The following is a 15,666-nucleotide window of genomic DNA, read 5'->3' as shown; positions in this document are numbered from 1 at the left end:
TAAATATCGTCAGAGGCCAGATATGAAAAATTATGCTGATACGTCTTGCCGATAAGAGGAATAACTCAAATGTTATTAATGTGTAACATGTTGCATTTTTTCAAACAAATTATAAGCTCTAAAAGATTTTCAGAATTTTTGAAACTCTTTTGCTTTAGATTATCTAACAATGTTAAATCTTTGCAACTGGGGAAAAAATGCAGCAATTGATATTTATTTTATTTATAGTTATTTTCAAAGCTTCAGTGTACTGTCATTATAAAAGAACTTCATTATTGTTTATTTAATTCTAACAGGTAAGTTCTTGTTTAAAAACTTAATTGGCTTGTAATTTCCGCACAGGGGAGACTTGGTGTTGTTTCCAAACCAAAGGAAATATATTGGTTTTGGCATCGGCTGTCAGCCAAAATGAGTTGAAAAATATCAGATATCTGCAAAAATCCAATATTATGCATCCCTATAAAATGGTCTTGACTCAATCTTGTTTGAAATTGTGTGGCATACTTTTGAAGCTTACAATTTTCTCCTGGCACATGATAAAACTCCCATAAAGACCATAATATGCTTGTATTTAATATACATATATAATATACAGTATAGTTCTTCTGGTGAAAAAATGAGAGTTTTCTCTTTGGTGCTGTATGCCAGACTTCTCCAATCATTGAGTCTGCTTGAACTCTGCCACTTTGTTTAAAGTATAAGCATTCAGTACATTCATCTCTTTTATTTTTGAATGCAGCGGCCACATCTACAATCCTATCAGCAATCATTGCATAGAATCAAGTCGCCGCCCTACATTTGTTCTTGATGATCTCTTTTTGAAAGATCTGTCACTACATGCATTTCATGACAACTTAAATGTCATTTCTGACTGACAGGATGGAGAAAATCCAACATACAAACAGTTCAGAATTACACAAAAGGGCTCCATTTTCAAGCTGGAAGGCTGGGATCAAGAGTTCTCCAGCATAAAGGAGCTCACCAACAGCTTAAAGACCTTCGTGCTGAAGTCTGGAGAAGACAGCTTCACTTTGAAGAAATGCTGCCTGCCCAGGCTAGGAGGTGAGTGTGTATTTTCTGTTTGGCAGACTTTGCAATCAAATTTCTGAGTCATCCTGGAGTGCATCTCTGATTAGGAAAAATTCCACAGAAGTGCAAGATTCTTATCATTTGGTGAGTCATCCTGTTAACGGGTTTTATGGTTCTCTTGCAGAGCTATCAAATCTTCTCGTAATGAGAAAGGGTGCGAACAGTAGCATTAAAACGCTCTCGGAAACCCTAAACCTGAGCCAACTGCGGTTTCATCAAATTAAGGACAAGGAAATTACAAAGGTATGTGATTGTACGCAATCATTCTCCTTCTTATCCTCATGAGCTGAGCACTGCAACACCGAGCCCAAGGGGCTTTTTCACGCATTCCACTTTGGCAGATAGGTTGTACTGATAAAATAAAAGCAGACTACATTCTTCTAAATATCAGGCATGTAGTTTTTTCATATTTCAAATGCGTTGGAGTGTTTCTTTACGCATGGGCACTTTTAACACTGAGGATCTTTACAAAAAAAAAAAACATTAAATCTTTTTTTTTTATTTTTTTTCATTTTATGAAACATCTGTTTTTGTTTTTCTCCCTAAATACAGTAATTGTGTTTTTTGATTGATTAATAATTACTAATTTGTGTAATGTTGCTAGTTTGGAAATGACATGCATATATTGTACAATAACAAAAACAATAATAAAAAAACATTTTACTCTATTTTATTGCCCTCACTGATATTGTCTTATTACTTTATTACTGGTACAATTTTTTTGTTGTGATAGAAATGACGTCATGAACGAGGAACAGTTGCATTTTTTTTTTTTACAAACCATTTGAGAGAAATAATAAATGTGACCCTTGACCACCAAACCTGTCGTAAGTAGCAATGGTATATTTGTAGCAAAAGCCAAAAATACATTATTTGGGTAAAATTATATTTTATTATATTTTTTTATACCAAAAATTATTAGGATATTAAGTAAAGATCATGTTCCAAAACTATTTTGTAAATTTCTTACCGTAAATATATCAAAACTTACTTTTTGATTAGTAATATGCATTACTAAGAACTTCATATGGACAACTTTAAAAGCGATTTTCTCAATATTTTGATTTGTTTTTTTTTTTGTTTTTTTTTGCGGGTTCCAGATTTTCAAATAGTTATATCGCCCAAATATTGTCCTATCCTAACAAACCATACATTAATGGAAAGCTTATTTATTCAGCTTTCAGATGATGTATACATTTCAATTTAAAAAAAAAAAAAAAACCCTTATGACTGTTTTTGTGGTCCAAGGTCATAAATTCTTAAGAATGTGAACCTCACGTAGCAAAGAGAAAAAAGTTAACTCCTGTTTCATGAAGTACCCGCAACTGATTAAGCTTTTTTGACTTATTTTATGGATACAGGAGCAGCACTTGGGACGAGGCACCAGGACTAACATTTACGCGGGCTGGCTGAAGGTTCACGGTTCACTTGAGGACGAAGACGATGAGTCTAATAACAATCACCGCAACGTAAAAGGCATCCGGGTTGTCCTCAAAATTCTGGACCAGAGCCACAAGGATATAGCACTAGTAAGAGTCATCTGATAATGTATAATGTATCGTAAACAACAGTGAAAGCACAAATGATATCTCATGGATTGTGCTCATTTTTAGGCATTCTTCGAAACGGCTAGTCTCATGAGTCAGGTGTCACACTGTCATCTGGTCTTTGTGCATGGAGTTTCAGTCAAGGGATCTGAGAGTGAGTGCTTTGCCCTTTTTGACTTCCTCTTTAAAGGCCGCAAGTGTCGTCAAAGCTGTTTTTGACTGTTTTGTTTTGTTTTTTTAAGCACAATCTGTACTTTTTTTTACCATCTGCCAAACATATTATGTATCTGTTGATTGTACTGCTTTTGTGTGAACAGACATTATGGTGGAGGAGTTTGTGGAGTTCGGCCCATTAGATGTGTTCCTGCACAGAGAGAAGGCGCGTGTCACTCCTCAGTGGAAGTTTACTGTGGCCAAACAACTTGCCAGTGCTCTTTGCTATCTTGTGAGTTATAAATTTAATGTGGGATTTTTAAAAATAGAACAGCTTACATCAATAATTGCCAAACATCTCATTTAATCATTGTGCATTATTAGTCTCTGCTTGAATGAATTACACAAAAACGGTTACGTTTCACCCCAAAATCAAAAGAATGTGTTTTTTGTTTGGTTGGTTTTGCATGGGAACATTATGAAAAAATATTATTTGATATTGTAATGAGTGAAGTAAAACTCAAGAAAAGATTGAAATTCAAGAAATAGTAAATATTAATCATTTAAAATTTTAAAGTTATTTAATTCAGGTCATATTTAGGGGTAAAACAATGTGTTTTTCAGGTTAATAATTCAGTTGCTGATTATTACAGATCAAGTAGACCGATATATATACTTACATATATATATATATATATATATATATATATATATATATATATATATATATACACACACACACACAGTCAAACCAAAAATTATTCAGACACCAGATGTAATTTTTTTTTTTTTTTTTTTACTAGTGGGTGCAGGACACTATAGTTCATTTAAGTATGAGAGGATAGCAAAATAAAGTAAACTGTGACATACCCAAAAATTATTCCTACAGTGGACTACCAGTAAATCTGATAAAAATTTAGGACCAAAAATTATTCGGACCCTTTGACCCGACCATGTTTTGCTTAAGTATATTTTATTTAATTGCTAATGCGACTTTATTACACCACAGACTGAACAAAATTAAGCATTGCTTGGTAATTTGTTAACCTAAATTGGTCTATTTAAATTATTATTTAAATAATTATAAACAATTATCTAATTAAATTGTGTACTTAAATTTAACAGCTGACAGCTGTTCAACCTAATTCTGAAATTATCAAGATGAATTTGTTGACACAGTTTAACTCAGTTCTTGTCATATTTCGACCTCTAGCCATTTGTTTGTTTGTGCATGAGAGCAATATATATCAAAAATATTATTTGATATTTTTAAGAGGAAAATAGAACTCAAGAAAATATTGAAATTCAAGAAATATTAATTAAATATTAATCATTTAAAATTTTTATTTAAATTGTAATTCATTCAAGACATTGCACCTCTAAATAAAAAATCTGAATTATTCAAAAAAATAGTTTTCGCATAAATAAAGTCTATTTTAAAGTACATATGCATGCATATTTCATAAGCATGATTTTAACAGTTATGTCCAAATCTTGTTACTGTATTCTGAAAAATATATTTGATATTTTCGATTTTAAAAAGTTCACTTGTAAAGTAAACCTTTTAGGAATTATCTGTGAAATTCCACTTCTAAATCAGATCAATTAATAAAAGAAAATTATATTTGCATTAAGGAAATTGAATTTAGTATTTAGGGAAAACATTTTTTTTGTAACATTATTGACAAGCCCAATTATTATTACTGTAACATGAAAAAAATAATGCTACAGTATATAATTATAACTGTTACAGTATTTTTTTTATGTAAAACTTGAGTTATTAATTCAACATGGGATTTTTAAAATAGAACAGCTTACATCAATAATTGCCAAAAATCTCATTTGATCATTGTACACTTGTGTTCTCTGGGTAAATCAAACAAAAACTGTCATATTTCACCCCAAAATAAAAAATAAAAAAAGTAATAAAATTTTGTTTTTTTTCCGCATTGGAACATTATATGTGACCCTGGACCGCAAAACCAGTCATAAGTAGCATGGGTATATTTGTAGCAATAGCCAAGTATTTCTGATATTTAAAAAATAATTTAAATTAATATCAATGTAATACCAATGTTATTTAATGTAAAACTAACCAATATTGATATTCAAAAAATATTATTGAAATATTAATAATGAAAAAATTAAAGTTAAATCAAATGTAATGTTAAAGTAAAATTTAAATCAAGTCATATTACCCTATTTTGAAGTGTTTTTTTAAAGGATTAGTTCACTTCCAGAACAAAAATGTACAGATAAATGTATATCTCCCATCTCATTTTCTCTTCCAACTTCAAAATTGTTCTACATCGCTGTTTTACCTTTTTTTTTTCTTTGCATGTTCACATTGTAAACACTGGGTCGGTACTTCTGCAGCGCTTAGAAATTTTACTTTTTTTTTTTTAAATAAATAACAAAAATAAGCTAGATAAGACCCTTCTTCCTCAGCTTGGATCATTTAGAGCCCCTGCTTACAGTATATAATGATAATTACTACAATATTTTTATTTAAAACATATTTGGTCAAGGACAGGGTGGTTTTCATATTGTATTACAGTAATGAGAATAAGTAATGATTAAATGTCATGAAATTTATATTATTTATTTAATTATTTTTATTAAAATAATAGTTTTATTTTATTTCCTTGCAAGATTGACCCATCTGTGACCTTGTTCTTTACAGGAAACAAAGCGTTTGGTCCATGGAAATGTCTGCGGCAAGAATATTCTGGTGGTCAAGAAGGGTTTGGAGGAGGGCACGTCCCCTTTTGTGAAGCTCAGTGACCCTGGCATTTCTCTGTCGGCTCTGTCTCGTGGAGGTAAGCGAGAACTGTTGTTATTCACACGTACTGTCGAGAAGAGTACATCCTGTACCCCTCTATCTGTGTCATTTCTCTCGTTACCTCAGTCCGCTTGTCACTACTGTTTACTTCATCAGATTCTCTCATGGTTCATAGAACAGGAAGCTACGAACCAACCACTTCCTTATGGTGATGCACACTTCCTTTAGTCAAACGCTTCTATTAATGTCAGGATGATCATATTTACAGCAGTGAAGCAACTGTCCAGAATGTACAGTTCAAAAACCTTAATTATTCATCTTCAGCATACTGTTAATGATACAGACATAAATCATGTGGCTTTTTATGCAAAAATCCACCTGATAGGCGATAAATCAAGCCTAGAAACACCCCAGAACAAGTTTTCATGTTTCTTGTTTCATATGTTCGTGTTTTACGCGCAGAACGCGTGGAACGCATCCCGTGGATCGCTCCGGAGTGTATCGCCGACGGGGCCCGTATAGGAAGCGCTGCCGACCAGTGGAGCTTCGGAGCGACTCTGCTGGAAATCTGCAACAACGGAGATCTTCCTATCAGTGGCAGCACACTGCCTGAGGTACGGCTTCCTCCCGCTGTGTACCTGACAGCACACGCTCACACCTTTTACTTATACGCTCTCCTCCGTCTACAGAAAGAGCGATTCTATGAGACGCAGAGTCGCCTGGCGGTGCCGTCTTCTCAAGAGCTGGCGAGCTTTATCAGCATGTGTCTGACATATGACCCTGCTGCACGGCCGTCCTTCCGGACCATTCTGAGAGAGCTAACAGAGATTCAGATTAAAAGTGAGTGATTGTACGCAGTGTAATCATGCATGTTTGGGGTTTTTCAGTTGTTTTGTTGTATTGTCACTACCATGGTACAAGTATGGTGTCAGATGTTAAAGTGATTGCTCATCCATAAGATAAATTCGGTCATTTTTCAGGTCGACTTGTAGTCGTTCATTTTAAGCATTAGTCGACTATTAGTCGCACGTTTATTAATAAACCATATAAATCATAATAATGAGCCTTAATTGCCTACATAGCCTAATAAGCGCTCAAAGCTTGCCACAGCACACCAGCAGATATTATAATTATGAATGCGTCAGGGAAAAACAGCAAGGTGGCTACATTAGCATTTTGATAATTTATTAATGAACTAGTGCTTTCTTTGTTTTTGGCACTGATTTGTCATCTCCGCACGCATAATCTGAGAATATTTGTTTTCCATTTAAATTGGTTCATTTGAAAGTAGACATTTCACTCTCTATAGACATATTTTTTTCATGTCTGTAAGGCAAGTATACATGGAGTTTCGAAGTTTTGAGCTCAAGTTCACAGAGACAGAGACGGCAGAAAGCGCATCCTGTTTGCTTTCATTATTTTACAAAAGCACAGCATTTCGTTGTTATTCTGAGTGCACGGACATAAATGTAGAGTCATTACAGATTCAAAAGATGGATTACTTTTATCTGTATGTGCAAAAATGAGGGAGTATTTTAAGAGCAAGTGACCGCACCGGCCCCTCTATCTGTCATGCAGTGAGCGCGCTACTATTCAGCTTCCACACTCCACACAGACACTTCAATAGCGCACATTTTTCTAGGTTAATACTAGATTGAGTGGCCATGTGAAGTTGCTACTACATACATCTTTCAGATGAAAAGCCATATTTAAGGTCGATGAATGATAGGTGAGCATCTGGATGTCCTGCCCCATGTACTGTATTGCCACATAGGCCAGCCGTTAATGATCTGTCTGTCACAAACTGTGTGATGTCGCCATTTCCTGTGAATTTTTTTTCCGGCGACTAAGCAATTTAATGCGTTTTTGGTCTCTTCTCGTTAGTCGACTATTACGGGGCAGCCCTAGTGTAAACAGGCCAAAACTGAGATTTTTGAAAATTATGTTGTGGCTGCCCACATTCGTCCTGCATATCCTTGATGACTGTGTTAACAATAACGTCATGCTCATTATAAATGGTCATGTGACATGCGTTTTCAGTTGTGTAGTGTGGACGGAGATCGTTTCTGAAACGCAGTGAAAATACCAGTGTAGACGAGGATTGTTTTCTTTTTAAAAGGCACTAGTGTAAACAGGGCCTCCATTTTTGAGGGCCTTATATGAATGTATCTCTGAGAGGAACTGGCAGTTTTCAGAAATGTTTCAATGGTATTTTCTTTTCCTCATACGTCCATATATTGCATATTAAAGTAGTGTTTAAAAACGCAACTGCTTTGTTTACGGCGTTAACCAAGGAAACTCTATATCGCTGCTGTTCCATAAGTGCCACCTACTGTAAGAGAACAGATTTGCAGTTCAGTCAGTCCGTCTGCTAATTTTGTTGTTTTGAGGTGTCTTATGTACATAGTTTCACAAACCTAAAGTCACACTATTCTACTTTTGCTTTAAATTTTGAAACTATACAATATAATCCAAATGCAGCACTACTGTCTGTTCGAAATAAATGGAAAATACTTTTCCTGTTGTACCGAACTTATATAAATACCAAGGTACATGCCGTACTGTGACTTCTGTGTACTGTTACATCCCTTGTAAGCAATTACAAGCATTTTCATCTTGCACAGAAGCTGCGAGGCTATTAAATGCAATTAGAAACCGCCTCTAATGTGAGCAGATAGAGAAGCTACTGCTGCTACTAATAAAGAACCTGTTGTCAGTCCTTCAGAGATGCAAAACATCCATTTTTGGTGTTAAAAGATATAATGTGTGCTTCTGTTAAGAAAAAAGGGATTTGTTTTAGGATCACTGTTAGGCATTCTTTATCTGCACTTCATAATCATGATAGCAAAATAAACATGTTTGCAACAGATTTTTTTTTAAGTCAATACTGCAACAAGCTAGCTTTTTTTTTTTTTTTTTTTTTTTTTACATCTATCCATATAGTTGTATTTACAATATATTTTAAATATTAGGCTTTTACAATATAATGTTTAATCAGTATCAGCTTATATTGGAAACAGGCAATATCAGATATTTTTCATGGATTAACACTGTCTTATATTATACAGTATAAACATGTAGTGATGTTCTGAAATGTAAACTGGAACTTTAGCCGTCATATTGTTTATTATTCATAGCAAATATCACAAATATCAGTAATGACCAAAATTAGATGTTGACATATCCATTGGTAAAACCATAATACTGAATTATTAATATATTTATGTTCCATAGTGTTTTTATGGCAATCCAAGTTACTTGAATACCATAATAATACAGTGTTAAAGGGATAGTTAATCCAAAATGAAAATTACCACATGATTTACCTCAAGCCATTCTAGGTCTACTGTATTTGACTTTCTTCTTTCAGACAAATACAATCAGAGTTATATTAAAAAAAAGTCCAATAAAGTGCATCCATCCATCATAAAAAAGTACTCCACACAGCTCCAGGGGTTAAATAAAGGCCTTCTGAAGCAAATCAATGTTTGTGTAAGACAAATATCCATATTTAAAACTTTGTAAACCGCTAACTCTCATACGCAAGAGAATGGCGTTCCAGAACTATCCCCTTTAAAACCATGTTAAATTTTTAAAAAACATTTTTATTTGTAACTTTGAAATTGATATGTTGTTGTTTTCTACGATAAGATCCAGACATTTCGTCCGAATGTGAGTCACTCCCTGACAGAGACCCCAGCATCTTTTACAAACGCTACCTAAAGAAGATCAGGGATCTGGGAGAGGTCAGTTTATGGTTTCTGTTCAATAATTTATTCTGGTTTTATCATCATATTTCAGTTTCATATAATATTCTGTGACATGCTTTCAGGGACATTTCGGAAAGGTGATGCTGTACGTCTATGACCCTGGCAATGACGGAACGGGAGAATATGTGGCGGTGAAGGCCTTGAAACAAGAGAGTGGAAGTAGCCTCCATGATTCCTGGATGAAGGAGATCGAAATACTCAAATCACTTTACCACAACAATATCGTCAAATACAAGGGGTGCTGTACTGAACTGGGTGAGCCAAAGCTGCTTATAACCCTCATGAAATAAAATTAAAGGAATAGTTGACCCAAAAATGAAAATTCTGTCAATAATTATACCCTTGTGCCGTTCTAAACCCGTAAGACCTTCGCTCATATTCAGAAGACAAATTAAGATGTTTTTGATCAAATCCATGAGCTTTCTTGCCCTTCATAGACAGCAACACAACCGACACTTTCAAGGTCCAGAAAGGTACTAAGGACATCATTAAAACAGTCCATGTGACATCAGTGGTTCAACCTTAATTTTGTGAAGCTATGAGAATACTTTTTGTGCGCAAAGAAAGAAAATTAGCTTGATGCCACATGGACTATTTTAACAATGTCCTTACTACCTTTCTGGGCACATAAATCTCTCAGATTTCGTCAAAAATATCTTAATTTGTGTTCTTAAGATGAACGAAGGTTTTACGGGTAATGACAGAATTTTAATTTTTGGGTGAACTATCCTTTTAAGTTTTGTCACTTTAAATTATTACGGCCTGTCGATAATTCTTATCTTCAATAGCAACTCCACCACCAATGAATTTATAAATATCAACTGCCTCTGACTAGAAATAGCAAGCAAATCATTGTCTCCTAGGCTGTGTCCCACCCCACTTCCTGTTTCAATAGAAAATATTTCATAAACGCATGCTAAATATGACATCCACGTTCACGGTATACTCTATCTGGTATTTTGTTTTAGGTGGACAGATTGTTCAGTTAATCATGGAGTATCTTCCACTGGGAAGCCTCAGAGAGTACCTGCCTAAACATCGGTTGGGAATCGCTCAAAGTCTCCTGTTTGCACAGCAGATCTGTATGGTGAGAAACTCAAACCCTATAAAAGTCATACCGAAGCTAATAAAGCTAACCTATTGGTGCTTACTTTACTATCCGATCTGTGCTGTCGCACCCATAGGGGATGGACTATCTGCACTCCAAACGCTACATCCACAGGGATTTGGCTGCACGGAATGTTTTGGTGGAGAATGAAGGTGTGGTTAAGATCGGTGACTTCGGCTTGACAAAGTACATTCCCGAAGGAGAGATCTACTATCGTGTTCGTGAGGACGGAGACAGCCCTGTGTTCTGGTAAGTTGTATTAGCTGGAGGCTTGGGGAGATGGATAATGTCTTTAATGTTGATAACATCCTGGAGAATGCTTTTATCAATACAACATGATCTGCTAATGGATTTTTGGACGTCTTTAGACATAATGTGGTGTCACTCGGTGAAAGCATAAGTATGTTTAATATCGATCAACACAATTATTGAAAAATTTCACACGAAATGAAATGATTTAATAAGAAAAAAAATGGTGGTGACCTTGCATTTATCTCTGGACTTGTTCATCTTTGAAATATTAAATTAATCTCTGGGTTTAAAACAAAACAGCAGTTATTCCAAAACATTATTTTTTTACTTTTTAGGTATGCCATAGAGTGCCTGAAGGAGAGCAAGTTTTCCTTTGCCTCTGATGTTTGGTCCTTTGCTGTGACCCTCTATGAGATTTTGACACACTGCAATCATCGTCAAAGCCCCCCTTCGGTACGTCTCGGTGCTTTTTGACATTTTTGCATCAGTTTGTAATGTTTGTGTAAAAAGTGTACTCTGTAATTTTCTAGTTTTGCACATAAAGGAAGACAAGTGTAATGCTGTCTCTGTAAACCTGCAGTAATCTACAAAATGACCATAAATTTCCATTTTATTTACATGTATAGTGTAATACAGAAAACAAAAAGCTCTGGTGTCACACAGTGCATTTTTAGTTCTTATTTTCTAATCTTTGTAATCAATATATATTCATTTTTATACATTTTTTTCAAATTTTGAGTTTTAGTTAGTTTTAATGTTTTCAGTTTTCTTTTTTTGTCATTTTTATTTAAGTTTTAGTTATTTTGGTTCAACTAAATGAAAATGATAAATGTCCTTGGCAACTAGCTAAAATAAAACGAGCTTCAGAATTTTTAGTTATTTTGTTATTTGAGTAAATGTTTTTTTTAAGGCAACATTTTTTTTAAAAATAGTTTTAGTTTTAGTTAATCATAGTGTGAGGCAACAGCAGTTAAAGGGATAGTTCACCCAAAAATAAAACATACCCCATGATTTACTCACCCTCAAGCCATCCTAGGTATATATTATGACAGCATTTTAGTGGCATGTTACAAAGAAAAATCTAAAATTACGAGATTAATGTTCGAATATTTTGAAAATAAATTTGAAATTGCGAGAAGTCAAAATGTTTTGAGAAGAAAGTCGAAATTATGAGAATAAAGACAAAACTTTTAGAGAATAAAGTCTAAATGTTTTGAGAATTAAGTCATAGAAATTAAAGTTATAATATATTGAGAATATAGTCTACACTGTGCATGCAAATGGCCCGGATTGGGAGCACCGGGAGAAGTTGCCAGGCCACCGGAATTGATTTGAATATATGTTGGATTATTAGCAGAATCTATAACATGTTGTACTCATGGGAACAGTATGCTTGGAAATAATATTTCATGTGTTAGATTGCATTCGTTATTTGTAGTTCACCAGCCCCCCAGTATAATAGCAATAAGCTTTGTGCTTTTGGTACTTTTAATATAAGACAAAGTCTCAGCTTTCAAAATCTATCAGTTATAGCGAAATACAGACTTTGTGTCTTACAATAATGTGTTTTTCAAGCTCTTAAATGTGGTGTGACAGATCGCTGTATTCATGTGAAACAATTAATTAAATTATACTGTTTCCTTTGTGAAAATTCCACCACCTACTCCGCAAAAACATCTATAGCGTCCTACCTTTCATTTCTCAGATGTATTTAATTAAAAACAACAATAAAATGTTATAAAGGTCGAAGTGGGCTCCAACTCGTTAACATACGTTATATTTCTGTCTTTTCTGAGGTATATAACGTTAAGTGACTATTCACAAGCTGAATTATTCACAGTATAATACAGTAAATGATTGGATATAATATTTAACGTCTTCAATTCATTATTTGCAACGGGCCAGCCGCCCAGTAATCGCAATAATTTTGTGCTTTGTTGCTTTTAATATAACACAACTCAGCCTTCAAATTCTGTCAATTTTATCACAAAATACAAATTATAAATGTCCTCTTTATTTCAAGTTTATAGCAGGATAAAAGTAAAATGAACATCAAAAGGCATGAAAAAAATTGTATAATGTAATTAAGTGAAACAGATGTCTCATTGTAATCGTAAAGATGATTAATTCATGTGCTGCTTAAACTGAATCAAATAAAGCGATCTGTCACGCCACATTAAAGAGCGTGAAAAAGACATTATTGTAATAAATATTGTTTGTATTTTGCTATAAAACTGACAGAATTTGAAAGCTGAGACTTTGGAATATCTCCCGGTGCTCCCAGTCCTGGCCATCTGCATATGCAATAGGCTACTCTCAAAATATTATAACTTTAATCTTGTAATTTCTACGAATTAATTCTTGTGATTTTGACTTTATTCTCTAAATATTTTGATTTTATTCTCAAACACATTGACTTTATTCTTGTAGTTTCAACTTTATTCTCAAAGTATTTTGATTTATTCTTGTAGTATTTCGACTTTATTCTCATAATATTTCGACTTTATTCCCGAAATATTTTGACTTTAATCTTATAATCTTGGCATGTGGCACTAAAATGCCATCGTAGTAAATTACTTTCTTCTTTCAGACAAAAACAGAATTAGACAAATCCGATTTTCAGACAAATCAGAGTTATATTAAAAAATGTCCTGGATCTTCCAAACTTTATATTGGCAGTGAATGGCTGTTGTGATTTTGAAGCCCAAAAAACTGCATCCATCCATAATAAAAAAGTACTCCACACGGCAACGGGGGGTTAATAAAAGATTTCTGAAGTGAATCGGTGTGTTTGTGTATAAAAAATATTCATATTTAAAATATCCGTTCCAGCGGATAACATAAGATGTAGGCAAACGGCTAGTGACGAATTTGGAAGTGGCGAACGTGGAAGTGCAGAGGAGAGAGCAAAACAAAACACTGGTCATGAATTGGAAGTACAAAATGAGGATTTCTAAAGAAAAATGTCGGAGGATTACGAGAGATTAGGGTCTGTAAAGTTTTAAATATGGATATTTTTCTTCAGAAGGCCTTTATTAACTCACAAGAGTCGTGTGGAGTACTTCTTATGATGGATGGATGAGTTTTTGGGCTTCAAAATCTCAACACCCATTCACTGCCATAACAAAGCTTGGAAGAGCCAGGACATTTTTATTAAAACTCTGACTGTATTCGTCCGAAAGAAGAAAGTCATATACACCTAGGATGGCTTAAGGTTGAGCAAATCATGGTGTAATTTTCATTTTTGGGTGAACTATCCCTTTAAGAATAATTAAACTTCATGCACCAAGGCCAAATGGAGTTAGTAGTAGTAACTACTACTACTAAGAATTTTATTTTTATTTTTTGGTGAACTATTCCTTTACATTTGCAGTCTCTTTCAAACTGATGGATGACTTTGTTTTTCATAGAAATTCTTTGAGATGATGGGATTGGTCCATGGTCAGATGACTGTAGTTAAACTTATTTCCCTTCTGGAGAAAAACGAGAGACTGCCGTGCCCTCGAGACTGCCCGCGTGAGGTACTGTGAAACTAAGCAGCACAAATATTCATAAATGCATTTTGACATATTTATTTGCTTAACCCGTGAATCTTCATTGCAGGTTTATTTACTGATGGAGCAATGCTGGGATTTCAACCCTGGGCAGCGTCCATCGTTCAATTCCCTGGCTGAGTCTCTGAAGGACATCCGGCGAACGTACAAACAGCAGCCGTCTGTGCAACTCGCGCAGCTCAACCATCGCTGACCTGTTCTTTCTTGCTCTCTCTGTGCTGTTCTCACAGCCTGTAACCACAGCATTCACTATGAGCCTGACCAAACTTGACTCATTGGGTCGAAATGTTTAGAAAAGAGGATGTTTTCTTAAAGGTTCAGTTGAGGGAACCCATATACTGTACCTCTTTTTCTTCTGAAACTGTGCCGGCGTTTGTGGTAGACTCGGAGCTCGGTTCGACAAACCTCTCTTTGAACTGCTCGCCGCTTTCAGTCACTTGAGTGGTGGACGATAACAACTTACTGTTACTCTTTAGTCGTCAGCTCCAGCAGCAGCACAGGCCCTCTGTTGTTTGACCTTAAGTGCTCTTTAAAGTAAGTTTTTACCTTGAAATATTAGTTTCAAAATCATTCTGGTGGTACACTGACTTCTAAGAAGGCAAATGGCTTCTGTGTTTTTTTCCCACATTCCACCGCAAATGTCTGTTCTAGGAGTATGTGAGTTTGGTGAGCGGGTACAAAATCCCACCAAAGTTGTGAATTGCTTTGTGGCAGCAACAAATGCACATGTACAGCTGTGCACTGCAAAAACTACAGTGATTTTGTCACTTAAATGTAGGGGTCGCAAAAATACACAGAACTACAGTATATACAGTTGCTTTAAGTCAAGTGTCTTGCTGTTAAAACCATAATAACCAAAGAATGCATGGTTGTGGATGTTATTCATTCCTTATTTCATTTCCAGTGTAACATATTATTGTGTAAATACTCTCAGGTGTGTTTAGATACTTTTGAGTTTACTTCCTCTTTCCTCAGTCCTGCTGTTTTACAGATATATTGGGAGTAAGCAAAGACTGTGACAGGCTATTTTGAAGGCCTTAAAAATATAAATTTAGATGTTTACAGTATAATATAAATGCCGCTTTGAATGTTTTTCTTTTTTATTTATATTTTCTCTTTTCGAAAACTGTGCAATTCTTCCCACATTTTATGGCCTTTTGTACATCTTCTTGTGTTAAATGCTATAGTCATATTGTCCCACTGAATGTATCTATAAAAAATCTTTTAATAAATGTAATTACTGTAAGTGTATACCAAGATATAACAAGATACAGACTTTTTATTAAGTGGATCCTTTTGGATTTTCATTCATTCAAAAATAGTCGGGGTCAGTATGAAATGAAAATTTACCCTGAAAATTCAGCATTTTGCAAATTTATGTTGTTGCTGTTATTGTAAAGAGTGAAGAATT

General features: G+C 34.6%; 1 protein-coding gene across 3 annotated transcripts in view; it reads left to right on the top strand.

Annotated features, from left to right (window-relative positions):
• tyk2 (tyrosine kinase 2) overlaps nt 1-15,512 on the top strand; it is a 29,986-nt gene extending 14,474 nt beyond the window's left edge. For all 3 annotated transcript variants that reach the window (XM_051103221.1, XM_051103216.1, XM_051103226.1), the window contains 15 exons: nt 879-1,062; nt 1,214-1,332; nt 2,451-2,618; nt 2,703-2,790; nt 2,954-3,081; nt 5,473-5,608; nt 6,034-6,185; nt 6,261-6,411; nt 9,223-9,317; nt 9,404-9,596; nt 10,310-10,428; nt 10,526-10,698; nt 11,037-11,154; nt 14,112-14,222; nt 14,305-15,512. In XM_051103221.1, the coding sequence (XP_050959178.1) occupies nt 879-1,062; nt 1,214-1,332; nt 2,451-2,618; nt 2,703-2,790; nt 2,954-3,081; nt 5,473-5,608; nt 6,034-6,185; nt 6,261-6,411; nt 9,223-9,317; nt 9,404-9,596; nt 10,310-10,428; nt 10,526-10,698; nt 11,037-11,154; nt 14,112-14,222; nt 14,305-14,448 (2,079 nt within the window). In that variant the 3' untranslated portion in view covers nt 14,449-15,512. The remainder of the gene's footprint in view (nt 1-878; nt 1,063-1,213; nt 1,333-2,450; nt 2,619-2,702; nt 2,791-2,953; nt 3,082-5,472; nt 5,609-6,033; nt 6,186-6,260; nt 6,412-9,222; nt 9,318-9,403; nt 9,597-10,309; nt 10,429-10,525; nt 10,699-11,036; nt 11,155-14,111; nt 14,223-14,304) is intronic.
• The last annotated feature ends 154 nt before the right edge of the window (nt 15,513-15,666 follow it).

The sequence above is a fragment of the Labeo rohita genome, chromosome 3 (assembly GCF_022985175.1).
Source record: "Labeo rohita strain BAU-BD-2019 chromosome 3, IGBB_LRoh.1.0, whole genome shotgun sequence".
NCBI classification, from domain to species: domain Eukaryota; kingdom Metazoa; phylum Chordata; class Actinopteri; order Cypriniformes; family Cyprinidae; genus Labeo; species Labeo rohita.
Note: the sequence above shows the minus strand (reverse complement) of the source record. Positions and strands in the feature narration are given on the sequence as shown.